Source organism: Chrysochloris asiatica, unplaced genomic scaffold, assembly GCF_000296735.1.
Source record: "Chrysochloris asiatica unplaced genomic scaffold, ChrAsi1.0 scaffold00312, whole genome shotgun sequence".
Lineage (NCBI taxonomy): Eukaryota > Metazoa > Chordata > Mammalia > Afrosoricida > Chrysochloridae > Chrysochloris > Chrysochloris asiatica.
Window position 1 is genome coordinate 2,771,095 of NW_006408830.1, and position 15,057 is coordinate 2,786,151.

The 15,057-nt window shown below is 48.1% G+C and overlaps 1 protein-coding gene across 1 annotated transcript; it reads right to left on the bottom strand.

Moving 5' to 3' along the window:
• Positions 1 to 12,689: 12,689 nt before the first annotated feature.
• ACP5 (acid phosphatase 5, tartrate resistant) lies at positions 12,690 to 14,752 on the bottom strand. Its single transcript, XM_006875148.1, has 4 exons — positions 14,486 to 14,752; positions 14,173 to 14,300; positions 13,686 to 14,031; positions 12,690 to 12,932 (listed from the first exon to the last, which is right to left on the bottom strand). The coding sequence occupies exons 1-4, from the start codon at positions 14,750 to 14,752 to the stop codon at positions 12,690 to 12,692; spliced, it is 984 nt and encodes a 327-aa protein (XP_006875210.1).
• Positions 14,753 to 15,057: the final 305 nt, after the last annotated feature.

Genomic DNA, 15,057 nt, shown 5'->3' on the forward strand with positions numbered 1-15,057 from the left:
GTAGAAAGCCTCATCTTTCTCCCGCGGAGCGGCTGGTAGTTTCGAACCGCTGACCTTAAGGTTCGCAGCCCGATTCGTAACCACTACGCTACCAGAGTTCCTTATCCCAGGCAGAGTTAGCACTCAACAAATACTGAATGAACAGTTGTCAGGCCTGACACCTAAACTACAACCATGCTGCAATGACTAAGGTAAGCTCTGAGAGCACTTATGTTCTAGTAAGGAAGACAAGACACTTAAGAAAAAATAATAAATGAAAGAACTTCAAACATTGCTAATGGCTATGAGGATAATGGAACAGGGCGAAGCGAAGGCTTCTGAAGGGAGGTGGAGAGGAAAGACACCCTGGGTGGCATTTAAGCTGGGTCAGAATGATGAGTGAAGGCAGCCATGTGAAGCAGTTCAGGCAGCGGGAATGAAAAGTTCAAAGACCCCTAGGCAGGGCAAAATTTTTCCAGAAAAAGAGAGCAGACTGATTACGGCTGAAGCTCCGTGAGCAATGGGCGACGGGAATGAGATGCGGTAGAAGAGGCCAGCAGCAGCGGGTACACTTCAGATTTTGGTCTATTTGGCGACTGCTGAATCTCCAGCATGCAAAAAGAGTGCATGGCATGTACTAGACGCTCAAAACGATCTGTAGAGTGACTATGTAAGTCTCTTGACTCTGGAGCTCCTCGTTTAACCCGGAGATCGCCGCCCCACACTCCCCAGGAAAGGGGTCTAGTTTCCATACAAAGACTCCAGAAGCCTAAGCCTGTGTATCTGTGGTGAAATAAACCCAAACGTGCCAAAGGGAGCTGAAAGGACTCAAGAGGCAGCCAGTGCGTACCCTTTCTAGGCTAACCGGGGCTTCGATGTCGCCTCCCGACGGCCGTGTGCAGGAGCCGGGCCCCTGAGCAACCGTGTTTACCACGTTGGGGCCCGGGAGAATGGAGCTCCCCGATGGGCCATCCCCCAGACCCGGGGCCCCCGTCGCCGACTCCAGGATCCCGTGAGCACCCCCGTAGAAGAAAGCCCAGCAAAGCCCGGCACCAACGCTCGCCCGCGCGAACGCTCACCCGCACTTACCTTGCCTCGTTGAGACAGTACGGTTGACCCGGTGACAGTGACTTCCGGCTCCCGAAGGAAGCGGAAACCCCTCGCCTCCTCTCAGGTCCCACCCACCCCAGCCGGCCCCGCCCCACGAGCCGACCCCGCCTCTTTGAGCACATTTTGCTTCTGCGTATTCTCACTCTGGGCTTGGTGGCTAGGTCTTTGTGTTCGTCCCTTAACTGTCGTGGTCGTTACGGCCACTGTTTCCAGTCAGTCCTCAAGAATGACTGTTTCTTCGTTTCTGAAGCGGGAACCTGGCTGTTCCAGAGCTGGAAATGTGACTTCATTGTCGGCCTCACTTTCCAGGGTCGTCTCATTTGTCCTCTCCACAGACCCTCACAGCGTTTCCTCTCTCCCCTCTCCAACCCTCACCTCGGACACAATATATTCAGATATCCCAGTGCTGAGGAATAGAAAATACCCAGATGGCTAACTCAGTGAGGCGGAAGCTTCAGCTGAGAGGCTGCGTGTACTAGCTCTCAGATGACCCACGTCCATACAGCTCTCTCTCGGGGGACGGCACTTGGGAGTTTGGAGGTCATGATAAAAGTGGTTGGATAGGAAGGCAGGGGTCACACATCACGTGGGGCCCGGGCCATGTTAGGGACTTTTGTTGGATTTTGAGGCCGAGAAGCGATTGTTAATTTTCTTTTTAAGATTTGCTTTTTTTAGAAGCCCACTCTAGAAGCTGGGTGAAGAACAGACCATAAATGGGGCCTGAGAGATCAGTTTGAAAGCCCTAGCAATGAGGCATGGTGGTGACCGGGACTTGGGTAGAATTAATGAAGATGGGCAGAAGTCTACTTGGTGGTTACTAACGTGCTGTGGAGTTGGGAGTTGGTTCTGACTCAGCGACCCCAGGGTTTCTGAGGCTGTAAATATTTACGGGAGCAGAACGCCTCATTTTTCTCCCGCGGAGCGGCTGGTAGTTTCGAACCGCTGACCTTAAGGTTCGCAGCCTGATTCGTAACCAATACGCTACCAGAGCTCCTTAGTGTTAGACTTAGTAGAAGTCTACTTAGTGTTTGTTAATTGTCACGGAGTCTAACCTTGTTTTTGGAGCTGGGGGCAGGGGAAGGAGCTAAGGTCCCATAATTGAGTGAAGACAATGGAGATAAAGATAAATGATCAGTTACTGAACCGGAATGCAGCAAAGCAGGGATGTGGGGCTTCCTGAACTAGTCTGAGAGGCTGATGTTCAGGTTGGAATCTGAAGGCTGAATAGGAATTAAGCAGTCAAAATAGCCCCTATAGAACAGGGTGGAGTGAAGGAGAGAGGAGACTCCTATTGTTCCCTAGGCACATGTCTGGTACTCAAAAAATGAGAAACACTTGACCCATTGCCTTTGAATCGATTCCAACTTCTGTGTTGCAGCATAGATTCTAACTCCTGTGCTACAGTGTAGAACGACCCCATAGGATTTTGTTTGGCTGTAATCTTTACAGGCTTTGCCTCCAGGATCCTGCTGGGTGGCTTTGAACCGACAACCTTTAAGTTAGCAGTCAAGTGTCACCCTTTGAGGAATGCTTAAAGGAGATGCTTTGGAGAGGAAGACAAAGGTCGTGTTTTTAGCCGTAACAAGTTGGAAACAAACAACGGGAGATGTGGAGTAAGCCATTGGAAATGGGAGTCTGGATGGAGCTCAGGGACAAGATATAGATGTAGTTTTGAGCGTCATGAGCATATATAGAAGCTATTTTGAAGTCTTGGGGGCCAGAATCGGGTCACTTGGTTTCAGGAGGTGAAGGGCGAAGTACAGGCACTCTCTAACTTCCAAAGGTGGTTGGGGGAGGAGCCAGCATGCCCTTGGGCTCATCAGTGAGGTAAGAGGAGAAAGAAATGGGTGGAAAGAGGTCAGAAGTCTTGAAAAGAAGATGTTTCAAGATAAGAGTGGCCAGCTGTGGGAAAAGATGAGAAAAGAGAATTGGCATCTATTTTGTCACTGGTGATCATGATAACAGTTATTTTCATTAGAGTGTTCAGGTAAATTATTTATAATGAAATTTATTTCGAATATAGTGCAGGGGGAGAGATTCACTGTTTAGAAACTGGGGCTCTGCAACACTATCTGCAGTATCCTTTAGGGGGCAGTGTTACCCTTGGGGTGTCCAGGCTGGTACTAACTTGTACACCACATGATGAGATCATACTATACACACTACCCTGAAACTTGTTATTTTCACATAATGGTCAGTGCACATCCATCTAACTCTTGTTTTTAGATATCTACATACTTCATGGTGCCACTCTACCCTCTGCCATAGTATGTTCAAACCATTGTCCTACTGATGGAGTTTCCCAATGAGGCTTTCTGCAGCCCCAAATATTTACAGCCTCAGAAACCCTGCACAGGGTCTCTGTGCGTTGGAATGGACTTGACAGCACTTAACAACAAGGATGCAGTACAAGTTCTTGGATTAGTATCCTAAAGACTGGATCTTTTATTGTGAAGGATAGACTTCCAAAAGTTACATTTCTGACTTACATGGAGTGTGTATTTTTCATGGTGCTTGCTATCTTGAGATTAGGTTTCTTTTCCTTTAATAAACAACTTTATTGAGGTATCGTTGACAAACAATAAACTGCATGTATTTAAAGTAAGAAATTGAATTCTTACTTTTCTAGTGTTGCTACAACAGATACATCACAGTGGATGGCTTGGACAAACAGAAATTTCTTCTCTAAGAGCTCAGGAGGCTAGAAGTTTGAATTCAGAGTACTGCCTCTAGGCAAAGGCTTTCTGTCTCTGTTGGTTCTGGGGAAAGGTCCTTGTCTCCTTGCAGCATCTATAGGTCTAGCACTCCTTGGAGAGCTCCAACGTGTCTTGGCATTGATCTTCTCCAGGCCGAGGAGTTTTTCAGTTTAGGGACCTCAGGTCCAAAGGATGCCCTCCACTCCTGGCTTCTTTCTTGGTGGTAGCAGTTCTTTCTAACGTCTGCTTGCTTCTCTCTCCTCTAAGCGCTTGTAAATTTAAATGGCATTGCAGGCCATACCCCAGGGAAAGTCTCCTTACATCAGCTCAGGGCTGCGACAGGATTAAGGGAGTTACATTGCACCCATAATCTGTTTAGAGCTAATCGGCTCATGCCATCAGATCCCATCATGGGAATCCTTATATAACTGCCAAACCAGAGAGTCATGATCTAGCCAAATAGACACATTTTGTTGTTAAGTGCTGTCAAGTCTGTTCCGACTCACAGTTTCTGAGGAGCAGCGGGTGGGTTTGAACTGCCTTGTGGTCCTGTGCTTTATCCTAGAGGGTCACACCAGGACTTCACATTTTAAGGGAACACAGTTCACTCCATGACAGCTTTTGAAATGTGTACAGCCCAGACACGACTACAATCCACCTTGTCCCTTTGTAGCCAATTAATTCCCCTCCCCCCACGTCCTGACACCCACTTACCTATTTTTGGTTCCTAACTAGTTAACCAGATGCCAATGCATGAAGACCCCATGTGTGTCGGAGTAAAACTGTGCTCATAGGGTTTCCAATAGCTGGGTTTTCACAAGTAAACCCTATATAGGGTCACTGTGAGTTGGAACGGACTCGACAGCATTTAACAACAAAATGTGTCTACTCGGCTAGATCATGACTCTCTGGTTTGGCAGTTATGTAAGGATCCCTATGATGGGATCTGATGTGATAAGCCCATTAGTTATAAGAAGATTAAGGGTGGAATGTAACTCCCTTAATCCTGTCGCAGCCCTGAGCTGATGTAAGGAGACTTTCCCTGGGGTATGGCCTACAACACCAGGAATTTCTTCCAAAGCACCTTTGGATGAACTTGAACAACTAACCTTTTAGTTAGCAGCCAAGTACATGAACCATTGGCACCACCCGGGGGTTCCTGTAACCTATTGCTTTGTTGTATACTTCAGAAAGTCATAGGAGTCTGGCTTACTTTATTTATAGAAGTCATAGAAACTCATCCATGTGGTTGCTATTGTTGTTCTTAGGAGCCGTCCCCACTCTGTCTGATCCTGTGCCATCCTCACAATCGTTGTGAAGCTTGAGCCCATTGCTGCTGCCCCTGTGCCAATCCATCTGGTTGAGGGTTTTCCTCCTTTTTTTGCTGACCCTCCATGTTACATAGCATGATGTCCTTTTGCAGGGACTGGACAGTCCTGATAACATGTCTGAAGTATGAGAGACAAAGTCTTACATCCTGGCTTCTAAGGAGCATTCTGGCTGTACTTCTTCCAACACAGATTTGATTGTTCTTCTAGCAGTCCATGGTACTTTTCATATTCTTCTCCAACACCATAGCTCGAATGCATCAATTCTTCTACAGTCATCCTTATTGGTTGTCCAACTTGCACATGCATATAAAGCTAGAGAAAATACCATGGCCTGGGTCAAGTGCACCTAAGTCCTCAAATTGTTGCCCTTGAACACTTTGAAGAGGTCTGTGCTGCAGATCTGTCTAGTGCAATACATCGTTCGATTTCTTGACTGCTGCTTCCATGAGTGTTAATGGTTGATTTGAATAAGATGAAATCTTTGACATCTTCAATCTTTTCTCCATTTATATGGATATTGTTTATTGGTCCTGTTGTGAGGATTTTTGTTTTCTTTACATTGAGGTGCAGCCCATACCGAAGGCTGTGGTCTTTGAGCTTCATCAGTAAGTATTTTAAGTCCTCTTCACTTTCAGCAAGCAAGATTATATCATCTGCATATCGCAAATTGTTAATGAGTCTTCCTCCAATCCCAATGCCACATTTTTCTTCATATAACCCAGCTTCTCAGATTATTTGATCAGCATACAGATTGAATAAGTATGGGAAAAGAATACAACCCTGGTGCACAACTTTCCTAATTTTAAACCATTCAGTGTCTCCTTGTACTGTTCGAATGACTGTCTTCTATGTATAGGTTTCTCACGAGCACAATTAAGTGTTCTGGAATACTCAGTCTTTGCAATGTTGTCCATTCAAAAGTCTTTGCATAGTCAATAAAGCTTCTTGTTGTTGTCAATTTTCGTAAATTATTACGTCATACATTCCATGTTCCATTGTTAATGGATGTTTACAGCTGTTTCACCTCATTTTGAGTTCTTCCTTATCAACAAATGAAAGTCCTGAAACCTTGACTCCATTCATGTCATCACGGTCAACTCTACTTTGAGGAGGCAGCTCTTCTCCAGTCATATTTTGAGTGCCTTCCAACCTGAGGGACTTATCTTCCGTCACTATATCTGACAATATTCTGGTGCTCTTCGTTAGATTTCAATATTCTGTATTCTGGCGCTATCTGACAGTGTTCCACTGCTATTCATAAAGTTTTAAGTGGCTAAACATTCAGAAGTCTGCTTCTCCTTCTTCCTAGTCTGGAGGATCAGCTGAAACCTGTCTATCATGGGTATACCCTGCTGGTATTGAAAACACCAGTGCCATAGCATCCAGAATCACAGCAAAATGCAAGCTACCACAGCACCAGTATTAGCATCCATGTGGAGACTCTCCTTATTGGCTTTGGCTGCTCGCTGCACACAGTGACTGGGGCCTGTCCCAGCACCTGGTTTGAGGGCCAGAGCGGGGCAATGATAATATCAGTGACATTACTGGAGATGGTTGAAATCAGGGCTGGTTCCTCAACAAAGCTTTCTAATAATGACTGAGTGGTGGTGTTCTCTGTCCCCCAGCTGAATGGAAGATGAATGCCCATCCTGCCTTATTCTCTAGTGTCTCCAGCTGCCTGCCTCAGGTCTTGGATCTTGGTGTGCTGTAGAAGCACTTGGTTGGAGTCAGAGGAGGCGGCCTTCTCATTCCCAGCGTGACCTGGGATGTGTCACTTTCTACTTTCTGCACTCTGGGCTCTTCCACTGTGACTACAGCTAAGATGACCTCTGATTCAGACCCTGTCTGCTGGGAGCCTCTGAGTCAGTCATCAAGTTTGACTTGCTGGGCATGACCTTGGGCAAATGACTTACCCTCCTCTCTAAACTTCTGTACTGCCTGCTGGGAAGCAGGGGTGATGATTTTTTTAAGCATAGAGCTCATCTGGTAGGATTGCTTGGTGTCAGAATGAAATCAGGCTGACATTTTGGTAAGAGATAGACTGTCATTGAGTTGTTTCTATGTCGAGAACCGGCCTCGACATGAAAGTTTGGTTCACGAAGTAGGGAGATCTGGCGGCGACAGAGATAGAGAAAGAATACACGCAAAGATGCAACAAGAGAGACAAAGAGACACCCCGAAACTAGAGTGGATGCGACACTGGCGGGCAGACCCTGGGCTACAGGCATCGTGGCCCCTGCATGCAGTAAATGCACAGCCCTGCAGGCAGTAACACACAGCCAGCCCTGCAGGCAGTAATGCATGCAGGCTTCAGTCTGCACCTCCTTTTTATTTCAGGGAGGAGCTTTACACAAAGGAAGGCAGGTTTTATTAAGACAGGGTACAGAAGTGAAATGTGATTAATCGTTCAAAACAGGACACAATGATTTACAGGAACAAATTCTAAAACATACATCACAAATTGTCTTGATAATCTAACATCCTTAATTTTCTAGAAATTCAAGCAAATTGTTATATAGTACTTTGTAGGTTCGAATCCCAAGGAAGCAACTTGAGGTTTCTCAAGGCTAATTAACATACCTATAGCACCTAATCTTCAGTGAGAAAAGGATTCAAAAGGTCTGAAAGGAATCCAGCTGTTTCCGCTATCTGGCTGAAGCTTGCAGGAGGAAGGAGGAACCCTATGTTAATGGTTTGCACCTGGGGATGAACTGAGAAAGCTGTCGCTATTATTCTTTGGACAAAACCCCAGAAGCCACCAATCTACTTTGGGTGAATTCCTTAGGGGAATTTTTTCTCCAGCGTCTCCCAGCAAACTTGCCCTAGGAACTTTTAGGCCTAGGCTTTAGAAGGGGTTTTTGTTTTAATATTTGTCCATGGGTATCAAGGGCTCATGTATTAAGTTAATATCAAACATAACTGAATAATCTGATAAAGAACAGCCATGTTTGCCAGGTGGCCAGAGCTTGTTCCTCAGAGAGATTTGTTCCCAGGACCCTACGCACTGCCAACACAGTGGAGACATTAAGGGAGGCACATAAGAAACCATTTTCTCAGAAGCTACAATTACTGGAGTTCGAAGCATAGAATGAATTAATAGGACTAAAGGAAATTACACAGAGCTAGCCCAACAGTGAGTTCGTACAAGCCAATGAACCCGGGATGTCTGGAGGGCTCTCAGGGTCCCTGGATAGCAAGCCTGAGTGGCGCCGCTGTGTTGGTTTTTTTGTCCATGACACAGGGCCGCAACAGCTCAGTGATTGCAGTCTGCAACATTTCTGACCTATATATAGTCCTATAGGGTTTCTGTGATTGGAAATCTTTATGGGAAAGACAGCCTCATCTTTCTCTCCCTTGGAGGAATTGGTAGGTTTGAACCACTGACCCTTCAGTTAGTAGCCCAATGCTTAGTCATGGCTCCACCAGGGATTCTTTTTGGTAGAATAGTTTTGTTAAGATACTTTTGTTTAATTATAACAGCAACACATGCACTTTGTAACACATTCAACATTATTGACATCTATAAAGTAGCAAGTGAGGCCTGGTAGCACAGTAATTAATGTTCAGCTGCTAACTGAAAGGTCGACAGTTCAAATCCAGCAGGAGCTCTGCTGGGCAGAAAGATCTGGCAGTTTTCTTCCATAGGAATTTACTGCCTCGGAACTCCTGTGGGAAGCTCTACTTAGTCAATCCACTCAAAGGTGTAAACTCCAATGCAACAGGTTTTTGTGTTGGTTTGTTCGTTTTTTCAATTAAGGTAGCCAAAAGGAGGTACAATTCCTACCATGCTGCTCTCCCCAGAAGAAACTTCAGTTACATTTTATCTAGGTTGCTATTTTATTTCACTCAGCTGTGCAGGAAGCTGGAGTCAAACACCTTTGCCTTGTAACAGCTGTAGTGGCAGTTGAGGGCAAACTGGGAGTGTGGTTTCAATGACGTGCCTTGTGCTCAGACTCTTGGGGGTGGTGGTTACCCAACTCTCCTGAGAGGGGAACTGAGCCCTGAGACAGCTTTCGCTCCATGATGTTCACACTGCCTCCAATATTTATACTGAGAAACAAGTCCTGAAATCATTCTGATTCTAGAAGTTGCCCTACACGAGAGTATGTATTTGCACAGATGTAAAAAGCCTGGAGAAGGATATCATGCTTGGTAAGATGGAGGGTTGGAGAAAAAGAGGAAGACCCCTAACGAGATGGATTGGCCAGGTGGCAGCATTGATGGATTCAAGTGTGGCAGCGGTAGTGAGGTTGGCCCAGGATCGGACATTGTTTCGTTCTGCTGTTCATGGGGTCGCTATGAGTCGGTTCCGACTCGATGGCACCTGACAACAACAACAAAAAGCCTGTGTGCTGTACTTCTCTGGACCAATAGCAGCACTGGGTCTGAGAGGCTCCGGCTGGGTTCTGGAGAGAGAGAACAGAAAAAGGCAGATGGAGCTAGCATGCCTGACAAGGCTTTATCAGGGGACCCCAGACAGATGTTGACACCAAGATTCTCGTGGGGGGCAGTTAAGTGTTGAGTGTCACTGGGGTGCAGGTCTGTTCAAGGCAGTGGGGGAGGGGAGAGAACGAGTGCTTAAATGCAAGGACATGTGGTGGGGGGTCAGGAAAAACCACGTCTAATCTAGCATGGATGGGGGTGTTTTTGTATTGGTGAGTGGGTTTCATCTGACGTTACCACAAAGTCAGATGTTTGGTGTGCTTTTTCCTGGCCCAGATGGCTGCTCAGTTAGGCACTCTGGTTCTCTCCCTGAGTCCTTTGCAGGCAGGATCCATCTTGTATTGTTTAAGGTCCTCACAATGGGTCCAGGGACATCTCCTGCAGCCTTGTCTGTATGAGGGAGTGATTGGAAAAGACCTCAACAGGCACCTATAGGGAGCTGGGGATGTAAGGCGGAAGCTCCGCGGCAGCTGAAGAAGTAAGATTATTCTACTCTTGGGACTTTATCCTGTCCTGGTGGTATAGTAAGTTAAGTGTTGGGCTGCAAACACTGAAGTTGGCATTTCAAATCCACTAGCTGCTCTGTGGGATAGAGATGAAGCTGTCTGCTCCCGTAATGATTTGCAGCCTCAGAAACCCTGTGCAGGGTCGCTATGAGTCAGAACCGACTCCACGGCACATAACCACCACCACCACCATAGGGTTAATATTGTGGCGCTGTGGGTTTTAATGTGCCAGACTGCAAAGCCGCTTGAACTGCAAGGTCGGGGGTTCAAGCTCACCAGCTGCTCCTTGGAAACCCTGTACCGGGTTGCTATGACTCAGAACCGACTTGAAACACTTCACAGCAATAGGTTTGATGAGCCGGCTTGTTGGCAGTGGGTTTACCCTACAGACCTATCTACAAATTTAAGAAACAGATAGGGCCTCCTCACCCCGTACCCCCAGCATTGTTTGAGGATAACAAACATATCGGAAGTTGTTCAGCTGACCCTCAATAAGTGCTTAGAAAGCAGAGGCTGGTACAGGCAAATTCTCTGCGGCTGTGGAAAGAGCACCAGAGCTCTGCTGAGGGCTGATGGGCAGATCTCCAGGACGTGACAAGCAGCTACAGCAAAGTTTGATCTTTGAGGATGTTGAAAATGTCCTCCATCTTGACTGTGATGGTGGGTCTCTGGGAGTGTGCATTTGTCAAAACTTCTTCAACTATATACACTGTGTTACTGATTCCACAATAGCAGCCCTTTGCACAGTGGTTTAGCACTCTGCTACACACTGAAAGGTTGGCAGTTCGAACCCACCAGCCACTCCGCAAGAGAATGATGAGCAGTCAGCTTCTGTAAAGAACACCGTGAGGCGGGTCTCTTCTTTTAGGATCACCATGACCCAGTTGCCATGTTTTGTTTTGTTTTGAAGACCTCAATAAAGTTGTGGTAAGCACTGGACTGCTAACTGCAAGGCTGCGGCTCAAATGTACACATTGCTTCTTGGAAGCCCTGATTGGGTCACTATGAATTGGAACCGACCTGATGGCACTGAACAATTAACTTGATGTTTAGAAAAGCAAGGTGCAGGTCAGTGGGAAGGAAGGGGAAGAAGTAACTCACATCTGCTTTATTTGCATAGAGAAAGTGTGTGTGGCGCTGTAGGCTAATGCACTGGACCATAAGGTCAGTTTGAACTGCAAGGTCGGTGGTTCAAATCTACTAATTGCTCCTCAGAAACCCTATACAGGGTGTTTCTATGAGTCGGAACTGACTCTACAGCACTTAACAACAAGTGTAGAGAAACACTAGAAGGAAACATAAACCGTGTATAAAAAGTTATCTCCTTTTAGGAGACTGGGAAGAGTAGAGTGAACAGGGTGGGCGTTCCCAGGGTGGGAATGAGACATTCCAGCTTTCCTTAAACCTTAGATTTTTGAAGCCTATGAATATACTGGTATGGCACTGCGGGTGAATGCACTGGCCTGTCAGGTCGGTTTGAACCACAAGGTCAAGCTTACCAGCTGTTCCTCACAAACCCTTTACAGGGCTGCTGTGAGTTGGAACTGACTCGATGGCACTTATCAGGAACAGCAACATGACTGTAGTACCAATTAAACATTTAAAGACAACAGTGAATGTCCTGATGTGAACAATCTTAAGGTTGCGGTTAAGTAGGATGACAAAGTGCAGAACAATGTGTATATTATGTTGCTTTGGTGTAAAAAGACGGAGATGCTTTCATAACAGAGGCAGCAACTGTAAAAGGAAACAAGATAAAAAGACACTGGTGGTTGGCCCTGGGGAGGCAGACTCAGGACTGCAGATTTGGCCGGGGAGGAAGACTGTGGGTGGGGCTAAGAGATGTGAAAGCTGGACAGTGACTAAGGAAGACCATAGAAGAATTGATGCCTTTGAGTTGTGGTGTTGGAGGAGAATACTGAAAGTGCCATGGACTGCCAAAAGAACCAAGAGATCTGTGTTGGAAGAAGTGCAGCCAGAGTGCTCCTTGGAGGTCAGCATGGCCAAACTTCGTCTCTCCTACTTCGGACATATTGTCAGGAGGGACCAGTCACTGGAGAAGGATATCATGTTTGGTAAAGTGAAGGGTCAGAGAAAAAGAGGAAGACCCCCAGAGAGATGGATTAGCAAAATGGCAGCATCAGTGGGCTCAAGCATGGCAACAATTGTGAGGCTGGCCCAGGACCGGGCAGTGTTTCGTTCTGTTGTGCATAAGGTCACTATGGGTTGGTACTGACTCAATGGCACCTAACAACAAGAGATGGAGATGCGGAGCTACAACTCAGGGGAGTTCTGGCAACTTGTCAAGGAATGAGAGGAGAGACACTGGGGCACACTCTCTATTCTTTTATTGAATGGCAGGGTGACCTGATTCCGGAGAAAGCTTCCCTTCCTGCCCCGCCCCTCCAAGCCCAGCCAGCAGGTGTAGGCACACTCTGGCCCATACATGTGTCCAGGTCTCTTCTGCATCCGTGGGTGTCTGTGATGCAAGTGCCATGTGGCAACACAGTTCCTCAGCTGTGGTGCTGCTCTGCCCTAGCACTACAGACCTGTGGGTGGGGGCTCACCTACCCACTGTTGTAAGCCCCTTTGCCTCAGGTCTCTGAGCAGGACCCTCCTGGGGCTCAGGGCCTAGGTCGTCTGGGCAGGCTGGTCTTGAAGAGGGACTTGCCAGAGGCCTCAATGTAAGTGATGCTCATCTCTTTGGGGCCGATCTCTAAGTAGGCAAAACCGCCCAGTGAGTCCTCAACCCCATAGTGGAAGCGCAGGTAGCCATCCGGAACTTTGTGCTGGTGCTGTTTTGAGGGGTCCATGAAGTTCCCGGCTCCACTCAACACATAGCCCACACCTTTCTCATCCTGAAGGTACTGCAGATAGGAAGACACAGGTCTCAGTAGAGTCCTTAGTCCCCCATGGCCATCTGCCTCACTCCAGGGTCACCTTGGGCAAGGTACACAACCCTCTGTGCCTCAGTTTCCTCAAATGGAGATGTTTCAACTCCACAGATAGAGCACCAACCAAACAAGTGGCAAATGGCTACTATCATGAAGGCTTTTAGGGAGCCTTGCCAAGGAGCCCTGGTGGCACAGTAGTTGAGTGCTTAGCTGCTAACCTAAAGGTCAGCAATTCAAACCCACCAACTGCTCCTTGGGAGAAAGATATGACATTCTACTTCTGTAAAAATTAAAAAAAACACAAACAAGCAAACGTACTGCCGTGGAGTTGATTCTGACACATAGTAACCCGGCAAGACTGAAAAAACTGCCCCATGGGATTGCTAAGGCTGTCAGTCTTTACGGAAGCACATTGTCACATTGTTTTCCTCAGGGGTGGCTGGTGAGTTCAAACCGCTGACATTTCAGTTAGCAGTGCTATGCTTTAACCATGGTGCCACCAGGACGTCTTTCTAGAAAGATTTCCAATTTGGAAGCCCCACGGGGTGGTTCTACTCTGGGTAGGGTTGCTAGGAGTCAGAATGGACTCAGTGACAATAGGACTTTTTTTTAGGGAGCTTTGGGGTGTTTTCCTGGTTAGTCATAGCATCTGAGGGGTAACTATGCCATTGGTCAGGGTGGGTACACCTTACCTGGTTCCCCAGCTCTCTCCCCTAAGCCCCTCACCTGCAGATTATGGTCGTGACCACACAGGTAGGCGCTGACCCCATACATGGCCAACAGTGGCTGCAGTTTCTTGACAAGGCAGTGGGTGGGCCCGTGTTCAGCTATGGACCACACCGGGTAGTGGCCAGCTATCAGCACGTAGTCCTCTTTGGCTGAGGCCAGCTGTTTTTTGAGCCAAGACAGCTGGGTGCGGGCCAGTGCCTGGTCACGAGGCCCTTCAGGCTGCTGACTGAGGAAATCGTCTGAGTTGCCACACAAGGTCACTGTGTCCAGCATGAAGATGGCCACAGACACATTGGTCCGTGGGACCTTGAAGCGAAGGCGGTAGAAAGGGCTGGGGAAGTTCCTATGGAGGAGAGAGAGGCTGGGGGGCAGCCATTGGGGCAAAGCAGCCCTGGGGGAGAGGTGGGAGGCTCAGGCTCAGGCCAAAGGACCTCTTTGTCCACCTGAATGTGTGTCTCAGGTGGGGCAAGGTGGGCAGGCTTACCAACGCTTGGAGATCTTGGAGTATGCAATCTGTGCCGAGACATTGCCAAGGTGGTCATGGTTTCCGGCTAGCACGTACCAGGGCACATTGCGAAGGGAGGGGGCAGAGAAGACATCTTCAAAGGTTTCCTGCAGGAGATCCCCCAAATGCCTGGGGTCAAGCAGCGATCCTGGTCCTCCCACGGGGGGTCATTGAATGCTCCAGGTGTCTGCAGGTGCCTCATCTGCTTCCCTCTGCCCTACCCAGAGGAGGGCCACTAGGGAAGGTGGCTTCTCCCCACTGCCCCCTCCCTGGGAGCCCGGTGAGCACACACCTGGAACCTCTTGTCATAGGCATCCCGCACACCAGTGAAGTAGAAGTTGTCCCCTAGGGACAGGATGAAGTCTGCACCCAGTGTCTGTACGGTTCTTGCAATCTCTTTAGCACTGGCCATTTCGCGGGCTGTGTGGAATGGGGCATTGGGGATCCCTCCCCAGTCACCTACGGCCACAAAGCGCAGGGCAGGGGCTGCGCTGTCAGCCCAGGGGTGGGCCAAGGATGCCTGCAGGATGATGGTCAGCAGCACTGTCCATGTGTCCATCTGGGAGGAGAGAGATGTGCCTCTGGGTTCTCGGGGCTGTGGCAGGGGCAGAAGGCCCTGGAGACCCCCTTCTCAGTTGCGTCTGAGGGAGGGGAGATGGCTCCCTGCAGGGAAGGCCCAGTGGGATCACCTCTGTATCCTAGTTCCCAGGACAAGTGTTGGTCAGGGGGGATAAAGGCAGGCAGGGTCCTGTGAGGGGCTGGGTAGGGGAGTCTGTGCAGGCCTGCTGGGCCCTCCCTTATCCTAGTCTACGCTGATTTGGACGTCCTGTCCAGCACTCACCCTAGGGGATGCACAAGCCAGTC